This window comes from Nerophis lumbriciformis, linkage group LG32 (genome assembly GCF_033978685.3).
Source record: "Nerophis lumbriciformis linkage group LG32, RoL_Nlum_v2.1, whole genome shotgun sequence".
NCBI lineage: Eukaryota > Metazoa > Chordata > Actinopteri > Syngnathiformes > Syngnathidae > Nerophis > Nerophis lumbriciformis.
The window spans coordinates 14,755,136-14,770,898 of record NC_084579.2 but is presented as its reverse complement, the minus strand read 5'-3'; the positions used below and the strand labels follow the sequence as shown (position 1 = coordinate 14,770,898).

Below are 15,763 nucleotides of genomic sequence, written 5' to 3'. Positions count from 1 at the left end.
AAATACACTGGAAAAGAAAATCCAAATATAAAATCCAAATTTGCTTAAGGCTGTGGAAAATGTTTGCACTCTGGAGAGGACGGAGAGAGGGAGGGGAGTAAAAATAGGAGCCAGTTAAAAATGGAGGACGGACGGGTCACTTCAATCACTGCACTGGTTTGTATTATGCTGAGCCGAGACCGGAAAGTAATCTTTTCCTTAATCAAATGCACATTTTCCTGTCGTTTCGTAATAAACGTCTTCCAGTAAGGGGCTTGACCAATAATTTCAAAAAGTAATAACGCAAAGAAATACATAAATCCCCCCTCACCCCACCCACAGCGCCGCATCCCCACCCGAATATATACTGTGTACACATCAGAGACTCTGCTACAAACTGACGGTCTAGTAAAATTCCAGCAGTATACTGTATACTCCACAATCCCCCCCATAAAAACATTTTCCATCTATATGTTAATGCTGTGAATTAAATTTTAATAACAGCAGATTTGAATCATGCGGAAATAAATCCAGAAAGATCAGGGCCCTAAAATTAGAAATTCAAGACGGCATACGAGCTGCGGCTAAAACCCTCATAGACTGGAAGATTAAATTTTTGATGGAAATCAAAATTACACTGCAAACACACACGGGTGCGGCAAACCATGCACTATTGTGATTTATGGATTCATTAAACCCCCGCGGGTTTCAGGACTTCCCCCCACCAAACCCTTTTTTTTTCCACTCGCGGAAATTAGATTTGCTTTGCAGAATTTTTCACCCCCCAGGAAAAGCTACACAGGCTCTACCTGCACAAAATGGACACAAAAAAGACCATTTTGTATACATAACCACTGCATGTAAACAGGCCTAATTTTCACTACTGCAGCAAATGAATGTCCCTATGCATTATTCATCAAACCAATAAGGTTCAGTTTTACAAGGGAAGGGAGAGGAAGAAATAGGAGCAAAATCACACGATTTTATGCGGCGGCTCTAACCCCTGAAAAGCAATTTTCCTGGGACTAATATAAATTAAGCAATTTTCGGACATTTTCAGCACAGCCAGTAAAAAAAAAGAAGAGTAGAACAGTGGATGCCTGCTACGCCCAAAATGGATTCTAAAAGCTGCATTTTAACCCCACACAACTCACCAAGAAGAATGGTGCACAATAAATGGCAAAAAATCCCAAAAGCAAATCGCTTTATTTTTACAAAATAGAAAGAAAACCAAGAATACTAAGATGATAACAGCTAAAAATATTCCTCACTATGTCTGGCACCAGTGAAGTGTTTTTCTAATTAAAATATGGGAGCACAACCTTTGAAGTCTAATGTCCCCAAGATTGTATAAATCGGAAGTCAACCAGTTGTTTCACGTTTTCTTTCACTTCATTGTGTTATTTCAGGTTTCTCCTACATGTAAAGGATCATGGCGCAACGCCAAGGCAAGATTACTGCCGCCACACCTTAAAAATAAAATTATTATTTTTCCTCCTCCTCATTAAAACATTTTTTTAACATGAAAACATATTTAAGTGATGTATTGTATGACTGAATACACCGTATATAGTATATTATTTACGTACTATTGGCCATAATTAGTTTGAAAAACAGCTCAAATATCATAAACGTTCCTCATTGCTTTATTTTGAAATACAAAAAAGTGCATCTAAATCGGCTGTCAGAAGCGTGTCAGCTGGCCGCGCACCTAAACGAGTTGACACTTGACAGCCAGCAAAAGTGAGGGGAAAAGTTGAGGAGAAAGGTATTTTAAGCTAATTAATGCATTTGTTGTTCAAGCCAGTCTTTTGACATTAGTACCGACAACAGTGTCTAACTTTACGCCGTGTGCGTCTTTGAACCTGTTTGGACACCAAGCCACGCCCTCACCGCCACGTATATAGTGACAATCAAGGGGAAACACTGTATTTATTTAAAAACAAGGGATGTGCCGATCAATCAGCCACCAATTGGGCTCAAATGTTTTTTGTGATAAAGTATTACCGTAAGTGTTGACTAATTGCCTTTTATTTCTGATTACAAATGTCGATCCCCTCTGGCTGACACTATTTATTTTTAGTCCCCCAGCTGACAAGCGGTTAACAGCTAATTATGTGACTTCATAGCCGCTCACCTGAGCTAATAATAAATCACCTCCATTACCGCAAATTAACTGCATTTCTTAGTATTTTAAGTATAATTATCAAGTATCATTATTACTGGAGGACGAGGCTAGAAATGTTACACACAGAGAGCCAGCCAAATAACAGCCAACAATCTCCAATCTTCTTTAAAGGGGGAACATTATCACAATTTCAGAAGGGTTAAAACCATTAAAAATCAGTTCCCAGTGGCTTATTTTATTTTTCAAAGTTTTTATCAAAATTTTACCCATCACGCAATATCCCTAAAAAAAGCTTCAAAGTGCCTGATTTTAACCATCGTTATATACACCCGTCCATTTTCCTGTGACGTCACACAGTGATGCCAATACAAACAAACATGGCGGATAGAACAGCAAGATACAGCGACATTAGCTCGGATTCAGACTCGGATTTCAGCGGCTTAAGCGATTCAACAGATTACGCATGTATTGAAACGGATGGTTGTAGTGTGGAGGCAGGTAGCGAAAACGAAATTGAAGAAGAAACTGAAGCTATTGAGCCATATCGGTTTGAACCGTATGCAAGCGAAACCGACGAAAACGACACGACAGCCAGCGACACGGGAGAAAGCGAGGACGAATTCGGCGATCGCCTTCTAACCAACGATTGGTATGTGTTTTTTTGGCATTAAAGGAAACTAACAACTATGAACTAGGTTTACAGCATATGAAATACATTTGGCAACAACATGCACTTTGAGAGTGCAGACAGCCCAGTTTTCATCAATTAGTATATTCTGTAGACATACCCTCATCCGCTCTCTTTTCCTGAAAGCTGATCTGTCCAGTCTAGTTGGAAATGCATCTGCTTTGAGTGTCGCAGGATATCCACACATTCTTGACATCTCTGTCGTAGCATAGCTTTCGTCGGTAAAGTGTGCGGAACAAACGTCCAATTTCTTGCCACTTTCGCATCTTTGGGCCACTGGTGCAACTTGAATCCGTCCCTGTTCGTGTTGTTACACCCTCCGACAACACACCGACGAGGCATGATGTCTCCAAGGTACGGAAAACAGTCGAAAAAACGGAAAATAACAGAGCTGATTTGACTCGGTGTTTGCAATGTGTTTGAGAAAATGTCGGATTGCTTCCCGGTGTGACGTCACAACTCCGAGAGCGAATAATAGAAAGGCGTTTAATTCGCCAAAATTCACCCATTTAGAGTTCGGAAATCGGTTAAAAAAATATATGGTCTTTTTTCTGCAACATCAAGGTATATATTGACGCTTACATAGGTCTGGTGATAATGTTCCCCTTTAAAAAAATAGTTAGCTGTGCTCAATTCTTCAGCAAACAAAAACACAAAATAACTAAATGTAAAACAAAGTGCCCTGGTTTAAAAGGACATGTTTAAACGTCAGCAGCAACATGAAAATAATTGACCTTTAACAATGGTGTTGTTATAGATAAACATTATTATAGGACATACACACAAAGATGTGAGACAAAAACACCAACCTGCCAACTGCTTCATGATGCTGTGTGACAGGCCGTGTTCTGAATTTTACTTTTCAAAAGTAATTAATTATAGTTTCTTGATACTTTACCAAAAAAGTGCTTAACGTTATCTTTGTTGACCTGGTTTCTTCCGTGTTGGAAGACTACTTGGAGCTCACACACAGCCCTGTTACTGCTCAGTGGCCTTGTGGTTAGAGTGTCCACCCTAAGACTGGAAGGTTGTGAGTTCAATCCCCGGCCGAGTCATACCAAAAACTAAAAATGGGACCCATTGCCTTCCTGCTTGGCACTCAGCATCAAGGGTTGGAACTGGGGGTTAAATCACCAAAATTATTCTCGAGCACGGTCACCGCTGCTGCTCACTGCTCCCCTCACCTCCCAGGGGGTGATCATGGGGATGGGTCAAATGCAGAGGATAATTTCACCACACCTAGTGAGTGGGTGACTATTGCTGGGACTTTAACCATAACTTTTAAAACCCCGCTCCCCTCTGTGCGTGGAAGAGAAAGAGGGGGACACACAGCTGTCAGCACGCACAGAGTGATCAGTGACACTTCCAAGTCAATCACTTTTCCATTTGGTTATAATTACCAATATGGCTTAAAAACATGTTATACAGATGGCCAAAAAGGTTACTCTCGTTTGATTAAATTTGAATGCATTTTTTAGTTGCAAAATGCTAATTAAAGGGTAAAATCTGTATTCGCACTTGTGCTACTAGTTTTTTTTCAATAAATCGCACCACCTATTTTTAGTCGCAAAGGCAACTAAAATGCTTGCGGCATACAGCCCTGGTTTAATTTTTTCCGGGTGATGGTAGCTTATCCAGTAGCTTCGGTGTGCAGCAGATGCTTTCTCTCGGCACGGCGCTCCTTGAACCGAGTTTGTTTTAGCTTGGAACACTTGAGACGACCATGGCGTGCTTCATTACCTCCGCCACGGAGGTTATGTTTTCGCCAGGGTTTGTTTGTCTGTTTGTCAGCAACATAACTCAAACAGTTATTAGGATTTTGAAAAGAAACCATTCCTCTTATCTTCTGTACTACGAATTGGAACACACTTCACTTCCTGTTTTCTCTCTCCTTTACTGCCTCCCACACCATCACGTTGCAGTCCCGCGCTGCGCAGACGATTCTGGGAGATGCAGATTATTTTCAGACCCGACAAAGCAAAAATGCCAGAAAACAACTACACTCACCTCGTTTTCGTTTGATACCGCCACCCGTCACGGCATTATTGATAACATTTTGAAACCGCAATATCTACAATACTTACATACTATTAAATATGTGCCATATTTACAAATCATATATTTCATATCGATAACACCATGTTGAGAAATCATTGTCTTACAAATTCAGAACAGAAAGTTAACATATGTTAGTAATTGCGATGAAATGGAAAAAGGGTGGATTAGATCAGCTTTGCTTCTTCCTATTTTTTTCCCCAAGATGTCGAATAGAGCAATGGAAATATGTAAAATATGTGATGTATCATACTGAAACGGTATTCTTGTTCTGAATAAACATCAACCAGCCAACCAATATTTCAGGGTTCCTCAGGAGAAAATCTTACCATGTATTAAATCCATAGACTGCTATAAAATGGAGATGTCTATTTTATGTGATGTAGAAAAATCCCATATTTTCACAAATTTTCCCAGGAGATTTACCATATTTTCAAATGCAAATGTTGATGCTCCTCTTAAACACATAGTAACGGTGTTTTTGAAATCCCCTAATGTTGTTTGCTGCTAAAATAACCGCAACATTAGTGCCACATGAAACATTATGTTGCTACTGGTTCTAATTTTCCTTAAAAAAATAATAGTAAAAAAGCAACTTCAAGTACCAGTATATGGGGAAAACAAGTTGCCTCTATATTTAAACTATTATAATAAATATCTGATTTGTAACACCAAAAGACTTCCAAAGTTTGCAAATAAATAGATATGATCAAAATAGTATGAATCTCACTGAGATTTCTGAGCCATTTTGAGAGTTATTGAGGAAGTCGTAAAAATTATCGATGTAGCGTTAAAAAACTCAGATCCCTTCTCCATCAACAATGCTAATCAAGCAGACTTTGTGAGAGCAAACAACAATTATTTGGGAATAATTTATGATCCAGAAATTATATTTTTGAGCCCGAACACAAAGAGGATGAGCTATATGTTTTAGAAGTCAAGTACCAGTGGGGCGGTATAGCTCGGTTGGTAGAGCGGCCGTGCCAGCAACTTGAGGGTTGCAGGTTCGATCCCCGCTTCCGCCATCCTAGTCACTGCCGTTGTGTCCTTGGGCAAGACACTTTACCCACCTGCTCCCAGTGCCACACACACTGGTTTAAATGTAACTTAGATATTGGGTTTCACAATGTAAAGCGCTTTGAGTCACTTGAGAAAAAGCGCTATATAAATGTAATTCACTTCACACTTCACTACCAAATGGATGCAGCTTTACTGTAACACTGTAGCATCAGCAGCATTGATAAGTGCTAAACATACAACTAACCAAACCATAATAAAACAAACACTTACTATTAGGGCTGGGCGATATATCGAATATACTCGATATATCGCGGGTTTGTCTCTGTGCGATACAGAAAATGACTATATCGTGATATTCGAGTATACGTTCTCACGCAGTTGCTTTTAGTTGCGGGCATTACACTAGGCGTTTCTCACTCTTTCTTGTCTCTCCTTCTCACAGAGACATAAAACAAGCGCACCTTCTTACATACGTCACATACTGTCGCGCATGCAACGTCATACGCTCTCGCGGAGCAGAGAGGTAGCGGCATGATAACATTAGCTGTGGTACTAGCGTAGAGGTGCGAGTGGTAATACGAGACAAAGAAGGTGCGAATCTAGTAACAAATTTCAAGAAAAACAGCACAGGGTTCATCGTCTGGCGGTGGTTTGGCTTCAAGCGGGAATATGTTGAACAGACAACCGTAATATGTCAAGTATGCGGCAAAAGCATAGCTACAAAAAGTAGCAGCTCTACTAATTTGTAGCATCATTTCAAAAGTCACCCGCTAGAGAATGAAGAGTGCTTGAAACTCTGCATGTCAACATCTCCGGCCGGTGCCACACCCACAAAATGCCGAAGCAACCATTTCCAGATCAACACCGTATGAAAAAAATAGTCAACAACAGAAGGAGATAATGTCCGCAGTAACCAACCACATAGCGAAGGACATACACTATTTGATTTCCTATTATGCAGCTCATTTTTATTTGACAGTTTTTTAAATATCTTGTGTCATCATGCACAAAAGTGCACTATATTTGTTTTAAACTACCGTATTGTAGTGGCGTTCTGTACAAAAAGTACACTTTAATTTATGTTGTTTTGATATGTCATCTTAGTGACATCATGCACAAAAGTGCACTAATAGTTTGTTTTAAAATGTCTCTGACAATCGTGCACTCTCTGTTTTGGAAATGACATGAATGTTTGTGCCACTGCTTAATAACTGTTTAATAAATACACTTTTGGTAAATTGACTTAGTTGTGATTTCCCTCTCTGCATGAAAGTTTAAAATGAGCATATATTAATGCAGTATGAACAAGAATGTTTTAATGTAGACACTTAGAATCATCATACTGCTGTGATTATATGCATCAAGTGTTCATTCAAGGCTAAGGCAAAAATATCGAGATAAATATCGTGTATCGTGACATGGCCTAAAAATATTGAGATATTAGTAATAGGCTATATCGCACAGCCCTACTTACTATATTATTTTCACTCTCGCTGGGATGCCGACCAATGGGAAGCTCACATAATTCCGTTTAGACGAAGATTCAATCACAATCCTCACAAAGGGTAAGAAAAAATGTTGCTGCAAATAGCGTCTTTGTGTGTCTTTTTTGCCATCTCGGAGGATATTAGAGTCGACCAGCTTCTCGGTCTGCGGCCACATTTGTCTACTACCAGGTGAGAGATGCATTAATTATAATCTACAATTTACTTTTAGCAAGTATGAAACAAAGCAATGTGCCGTTAAAATAGGCCGTCTGCGTTGGCGCTTATAATAATATCACTCATAATTGGTTAATTTTCAGGTCATGACATGTAAATGGAGTATTGTTGGAGCTTTCTGGATGTTTTAGAGCAGTGGTTCTCAAATGGGGGTACGCGTACCCCTGGGGGTACTTGAAGGTATGCCAAGGGATACGTGAGATTTTTTTTTAATATTCTAAAAATAGCAAAAATTCAAAAATCCTTATAAATATAAATAAAAACCTATCTTTTTTTCCAAATAGTTCAAGAAAGACCACTACAAATGAGCAATATTTTGCACTGTTATACAATTTAATAAATCAGAAACAAATGACATAGTGCTGTATTTTACTTCTTTATCTCTTTTTTTCAACCAAAAATGCTTTGCTCTGATTAGGGGGTACTTGAAGTAAAAAAAAATCACAGGGGGTACATCACTGAGAAAAGGTTGAGAACCACTGTTTTAGAGGGTATAATGGGCACAATAGAGCACCCTCGAGTTGTTGACTCAATTGTTAGCTATTTATTTATGATTTTGAATGCATAAAAATAGCTTAACATATGTGATCTTGTCTTACATAAGGATTGTGAATGATAAAAAGCACATCTCTTTCCAATGTTTGCGTATTTTCAGTATTACTGATCTGATAATACGGTCAGGGTGCAGAAGCGTTATTTACTACACTGACGTAGAATGTAAGGAAATTGCAGAATATTCAAAATGGCTGACTGAATTTGTGGTATTTTGTGATGTTTAGATGATATTTTCACATACTTTGCTGGAGCCTATTCCAGCTGCATTCGGGCGGAAGGCGGGGTACACCTTGGACAAGTCTCCACCTTATCGCAGGGCCAACACAAATAAGTATATAAAGTCAACTTGTTTTTCCATTCTACTGGTACTTTAAAGCTTTGTCCAGCTGTTAACTGGCATATACTATTATTGTTTAAATAACTTAAACTGTAAATGAATATCGGCTCCAAATATCTGTTACCAGCCTCCTTGACTACTAATAACATATACAGTTAATACATGTGACCAGTATCAGCCGATGGATCATGCATCAGAAATGGCAGCATAAAACCCTGATTGGAACGTCCCTGTGGACCACTGTCATGAAATTCTAAAGTTAAAACCATATTTCGTGAAAAGCATGCCTCTAAAGTTGCACAAAACTTGAACAGCCATGATGCAAGATGTCACGTGAGACAGTAGTGTATTGCCCGAGCATCAATTAGGTGAACTCTGATGTTTTGCTTTTTGTAAGGATTTTTTGCGGTTTTTATTTGAATGGACTGCCTTCATCCATTTAAAAAAATGTAATACCCTGGGGGTGTACAAATCATATTTTAACCACACAAACCGCAGAGCTTGAACTGCTGTTTTGTTCAGAGATGGGATGTAACCAGGGTTTCCCCTTAATGTCATTGAATGTGGCGAGCCCCCATGGCATTTTCATTACTACCACACCATGAAAATATGGGTGTTTTTTTCAATTGAAAACAAATTAAAATAATATAATATATTGTAGCCCCAGAAGAAATCACACAAAGTCTATTGCCAATCTTATGATAACAAACGGCACAATTCCGATAGGTGTTACCTATAGCGAAAACACTTTCAGGCACGGACGGTGTGTTTGCAAACATGGGAAAAACTGACATAAAATCCAAACCTCCATAAAACATTAACACCAACTGGTCGTTACAGCATAAATTGATATATATATAGCCTATTATTTGCGCACTACCGACAAGTGCTGTACCGAAAACTCGACCACTGAAAAATGACTTTGATTACTGAAAACCGTGCTGCCGAAACCGGATGTAAACAAAACGCACGCCATTGTCTGAAGCGTTGTCAGCATGTCTGCAATGTGGACATCATTTTAATATATCCCAGAAATACCAGCATCTACAAAGTGTGCAAATATTAAGAGGACAGTGGCGGCTTTTAAAGAGTGAAAGTCAAACCTGAGCAAGTGTGACGTCATTCTCGCTGCAGCCAGCCTCTTTCGTCAGGGGGCGTTGAGGGACAGAAGTAGAGTCTCTAAACACGAGTACATTCTATAATAACACCAGAAGAAGATGCTCTGTTTATTTCTACTTGTTTTTGATGGAAAAAGTTATTAAAAAGTCTCTCGACACTTGAAAAAATCTCAACAAAGTACATTGTACAATAAGCAACAATTGAAAATATGGCAAAATGATAAAAAATATATATATATATTTGAAACCGATTTGTTTTTAAATGTATGTAGGGCATGACCGATAATACGATAAGAATATATATCGCGATAGACACTTAATCGATATCAATATAAAATGTGTTTGATAAAACATTCAATATATATTTATATTTTTTAATCGGAATAAACCAGAATTATGAAGCAATATTTGTTTCATGAATCACTCGCGCTTTGGGAATACAGGAAACAGAAAGTGTCACTGAGCAGTGGGATGGACATGCTAACTGCCAATCGGTTAACAGTATTCACTGAGCAAAGGGAGAGACACGCTACCAGCCAATCACATAATAGTATCAACGACATCGACAGTTTTTTTGTGTTTATATAAAGAAGATCCAAGCACATACAACAGATTGCATGGCCTGTAGCATGGAGTGCTGCATAACCTGCCTCTTTGTAAGACCTGTGTCACGTGACTGCAAACTTGACACATCATTGGCTGGTTCTGAGACAGGATGGATTGCTTCAGTCTTAATTTACCAGAAGCGGGTATTGAGTCTTGAAGCAACGAATATTTCTGCACTGAATTTTTTTGCACTGAATTTTTTACGCAGAATTTTTTCACACTGAATTTTTTTAACACTGTATTCTAACAAACTGAATATTAATGAAATTGTCAGCTAAATTTGATGTAAAAAAAATCAGTTGCATAAATTCAGTGTCAAAAAAAAAACATTTCATAATAAATCAACACAAATTAACCTCCCTTAGCAACACTAAAGGATTAACAGGTTTATGATTTTTCTTTGGCGTTTCTACCACACTTATTCTAAACCAGGGGTGGTGCCCACACTTTTTCAGCAGGCAAGCTACTATATATATATATATATATATATATATATATATATATATATATATATATATATATATATATATATATATATACACACATATATACATATATACTGTATATCCATATATACATTTGCACATACATACATATATACACACATACATATATATATATACATATACACATATATGTGTTGAAATAAAATGGGTTTCTCGCGTTCCTGCCAGTCATTTTTTCTTCATACTGAACTCACACCAGCTAGCATCCGCTCTTAAGACCCTTGCTTGTTGTGTATGTCAATCAAGTGACAAATGTGATAGGTAATTTTTAGGTCTGTTTTTTAATGCCTGGCGATCAAGCGACACACCCTCCGCAATCGACATAATGGGCAAACATTTCCAGGGAAAAATATTCCTCTGATGTCACATGAAACTTTAGAGCTTGAACTGTCATGATGTTTGGAGCATCAAATGGTTAACAGTTGTTGCTTTTTGCGACGCTCTAAAAGATGGATTTCTAAAGTCAAATGCCCGGTAGGAAATCCAAATCTGAATACAACCAAAATGTTCTAGAAATTGATGGTGTCTTTAGTCCAAACTGCCAAAATGCATAATTAGCCTAGGCATTTTAGTGAAAGTTACAGTACCAGTAAAAGGTTTGAACACATGTTTGCATTATATTGCATGATCAAGTGTCTCTATGATTTTGACTGGTACTGTATTTTGCTTAAGTCACACAAAACGCCCACATTCTACAGCAGTGGTTCTTAACCTGGGTTCGATCGAACCCTAGGGGTTCGGTGAGTCGGCCTCAAAGGTTCGACAGAACCTCCGCCGCAGCGGTCAAGACACACCAGACTCATAGATTGATTAACGTGGACCCCGACTTAATTAAACAAGTTGAAAAACTTATTCGGGAGTTCACATTTAGTGGTCAATTGTACGGAATATGTACTGTACTGTGCAATCTACTAATAAAAGTTTAATTCAATCAATCAATCGTGTAAATAAAAACTTCTCCCTATCGGCGTATCTGTACTGTAAAGTTAACATTTGAATGACAATAAAAAGGAAGTCTAAGACTAAGTATTATGGATTAGGGATGTCCCGATCCGATATTTGGATCGGATCGGCCGCCGATATTTGCCAAAAAATGCGTATCGGCAAGGCATGGGAAAATGCCGATCCAGATCCAGTTTAAAAAAAAAACTCCGGTCCGTGTTTTCCAACGCACAGATTCAAATAATACATTCCACTTTTCTGCTGCTCCCTATTTCCGTTCCGCATTTTCCAGCACACCTTCAACACATCCACAGGTCTATGGATTCTCACGCAGTTGCTTTTAGCTGCTGGCATTGCACTACAGGCTCTTCCCACTCCTTCTTCGGTCTCCTTCTCACAGACAGCAAGCGCAACTTCTTACACACGTCACACGTCACATACGTATACGTCCTCTCCCAGCAGAGAGGTAGCAGCATGGCTAACGTTAGCTGTGCTGCTAGCGCAGCCGCTAAGGTGCGCGCCTGCTCAAACGTCCTCTGCGCACGGCAAATCTATGCCACGCACAAAATCAAATAAAAAAATAAGCGCATAACAATTTTCGACACACGGACACGACAGAGAAAACAGTTTTCGTCATCATTGTTCAAATATTGTAACGTCTGTCGAGACGCTTATCTCCGTTCGGTGCCACACGCCCACACCATCAAAATGCAGAGGCAAAAATTTCCACATCAACACCGTATGAAAAAATTAGTGATTTTTTTAGTTGTGATTTCCTTCTCTGCATGAAAGTTTAAAAGTAGCATATATTAATGCAGTATGAAGAAGAATGTTTTAATGTAGACATGCAAGCCTTGAAAGAACATTTTGAAAATCAAGACTACATTTCCTGCAAATGGGTGCATTTCTACCTTATATTTTAACTTTAGATTTATTCTCATATCAAACTCTTTTGGCTGTCTTTTTGACACTTACATCAGGCGCCCCCCTCCACACCCCGGATTATAAATAATTCAATGTGATTATCTTGTGTGATGACTGTATTATGATGATAGTATATATCTGATAGTATATATCTGTATCATGAATCAATTTAAGTGGACCCCGACTTAAACAAGTTGAAAAACTTATTTGGGTGTTACCATTTAGTGGTCAATTGTACGGAATATGTACTTCACTGTGCAACCTACTAATAAAAGTCTCAATCAATCAATCAAAACACATATAATCATCATACTGCTGTGATTATATGCATCAAGTGTTCATTCAAGGCTAAAGCAAAATATCGAGATATATATCGTGTATCGCAATATGGCCTTAAATTATCGCAATATTAAAAAAAGGCCATATCGCCCAGCCCTAGTTTCAATGATGCCATTTCTGTTTGTCATGTATAATTTTGTCTATTTTGTGTTTATCCTTGAATAAACAGGTCAGTTTCTTGTTACCAACCATTGTGTATTATTCAAACTCCCCTAATTCAGCTGGCTAGTTGTTATCAAGAGTACCGTACTAAAACCCTTTTCAACATGATTCTGACAACTAAGTAGGCTAAATAACTTTAAACTTTAATACATGCTCGGATAGGCCAGTATCGGTCAGTATCGGTATCGGTCAGTATCGGATCGGAAGTGCAAAAACAATATCGGTATCGGATCGGAAGTGCAAAAACCTGGATCGGGACATCCCTATTATGGATACCCCCAAACAATGTTCCCTCTAATTTTCCATCTGATTTGCAAGTGTGTAATTTGTTGTGAGTTCATGCACTGTGTTGGTTTTGTTCTTTGAACAAGGTGATGTTCATGCACGGTTCATTTTGTGCACTAGTAAAAAAAACATAACTTTTTCTTGAATTTGAACAAAAAAAAAAAAAAACATTTTATTTTTTACTAAAGAAGGGTTCGGTGAATGTGCATATGAAACTGGTGGGGTTCGATACCTCCAACAAGGTTAAGAACCACTGTTCTACAGGGTACCTTTAACATTTGAATCAGTATGGTACCAATTCTCAAGACCTGGAAATTGATACCAGTACTGATAATTTTGCGTATGTTCAAATGTGTTAATAAATGTTAATTGTTTTTTAACGAAATCTCAATTCATCTTATTTAACATTTAACACCGACTAACTGTGCTGTCAAGTAATCTTGTTTTCTTACACTTCTGTGTCCCATTTGCAAGTGCTGTATTCTACTGCATTATACAGAGGAAACTCAAAACATTTGAATATCGTGAAAATGTCTAACTAATATGTGATATAAACTCATTACAAGCAAAGTGAGATATGTCAAGCTTTTGTAAGACTCTTGAACGCATCATAATTAAATTATCCTCTCAATTCTCCCCAAAATGGATTAACTCGCTGGAATAAAACAGACAATAAAACGTACATCCATAAACATGGACGCATGTGAAAAAGTGCAATATATTTATCTGTACAGTAATCTATTCATCTATTTAAATATATTTATATATATTTATTTATTTTATACATATATTATATATATTATTTATATATATTTATTTATTTATTTATATATGCACGTTATTGCTTTTTTATCCTGCACTACCATGAGCCTATGTAACGAAATTTCGTTCTTATCTGTGCTGTAAAGTTCAAATTTGAATGACAATAAAAAGGAAGTCTAAGTCTAAGTCTCTAAGTCTTTTGTTATAATTGTGATGATAAATATATTAAATCAAACCCAAAATGTTGAATGAGATTTTCAAAACCTGTAAGGCATAATCGTCAAAATGATATCATAAGAGGCTTGAAATATCTTGAGTTGCATCTTATATATAGGTTCGAAGAAACAAACCTTTGCACTATCCTCAAATTGTATAGTAGTATCAATTCCAAGACGTTAGTTGGCAGCAGTGTATAGACTACAGTGTGTTGCCTGAGCCAGGACGAAGTCTTTGCCATTGAGTTGAATATGCTAGTCTTTTCTTTTGTGGAGCATTAAGAAGTGTACCGGTAAATATTTTACTTATCACACACCAGCTTTTTGATTAGAACGTGCATCTTTGTTGTACTTGGTATTACAAAATTTAGAAGTGTTAAAATCGCCATGGAAAATCGCGAATGCAAATTGGAAGCATGTCTATGGCAAATCCAATTTAAATCAGCATTGAGCTTGTGCATTTTGAAAAGTGGAGCTTTACTTTATTTTTGTACACCTTATTCTTTCTTTGTTGGGATGAAAAACTGTAACATTATCTCAGTGATTGCTTGTTTCCGAGCCAAGTGCTTAAGGCGGTGATTTAGCTGTAACCGGACGTAAAGTATGGAAATATGGCATCATTTGATTTTACGACAAACTTCGGTTGGTATCTATAAAAAAGTACCGAATTTAGTACTCATCCCTATTCAACACACTGCTTTGCAAGACAAAATAAGTAAGTAGGTCAAAGTAAGTAAGTCAAAATACCAAACTTCGGTTGGTATCTATAAAAAAGTACCGAATTTAGTACTCATCCCTATTCAACACACCGCTTTGCAAGACAAAATAAGTGCTAAATTCAGCGGGTATCAAAGAATCTTGAATGTTTTGCTATTTCTTTGGTTTTTCAAGACACACATTTTACTTGAAAATAAATAATTTCGGCAAGTATATTATGATTAATTTCTCATACAATTTAAATTACAACATTTGCTGTGTGTATGCTGCACATTATATGGCAAACTAGATTTGATCCAGACTGCACAGAAAAACACATGGAAGCAATTGAAACAACATGCAAAATCCTACTTAACATGTTCAGAGGCCTCTACCTCTGTCAGATCTCATCAGATCGCCTTGTAATTTGTTGTGCTCTAGTCGGACGTTCTTACATTTTCGTCTTTCAGATCCAGAAGAAAATCCTTTTGATGAAACGCTATCTCCTTTTCAGCTGTCAAGATCTGGAGAAGATAGTAGCCCCTCAATCAATCACTGATTTTTGCAGATGACAAATGTTTAATAAGCCTTGGGGGAGGTCTCCCATGCAACAATTACCTTAGAGGAGATGAAATTTCAACTCAACAAACAAAAGGTAGAATTGTACAGCCAGATTTATTATCATAATTTTTCAGCAGCTCACTGAATTTATTATGAGGACTTGA

At 37.7% G+C, this 15,763-nt stretch overlaps 1 protein-coding gene across 7 annotated transcripts in view; it reads right to left on the bottom strand.

Moving 5' to 3' along the window:
- The window catches only part of znf618 (zinc finger protein 618), an 84,712-nt gene that overhangs the window by 49,751 nt on the left and 19,198 nt on the right, over positions 1–15,763 (bottom strand). For 4 of the 7 annotated variants that reach the window (XM_061927268.1, XM_061927272.1, XM_061927273.1 and 1 more), the window contains exons 2-3: positions 15,494–15,562; positions 9,587–9,679 (exon numbers count right to left, since the gene is read on the bottom strand). The exons of 1 other annotated variant lie outside the window; for it this stretch is intronic. In XM_061927268.1, coding sequence (XP_061783252.1) covers positions 9,587–9,606 — 20 coding nt within the window. In that variant the 5' untranslated portion in view covers positions 9,607–9,679; positions 15,494–15,562. The remainder of the gene's footprint in view (positions 1–9,586; positions 9,680–15,493; positions 15,563–15,763) is intronic. 2 more of the 7 variants (XM_061927270.1, XM_061927269.1) reach the window with 2 other exon arrangements.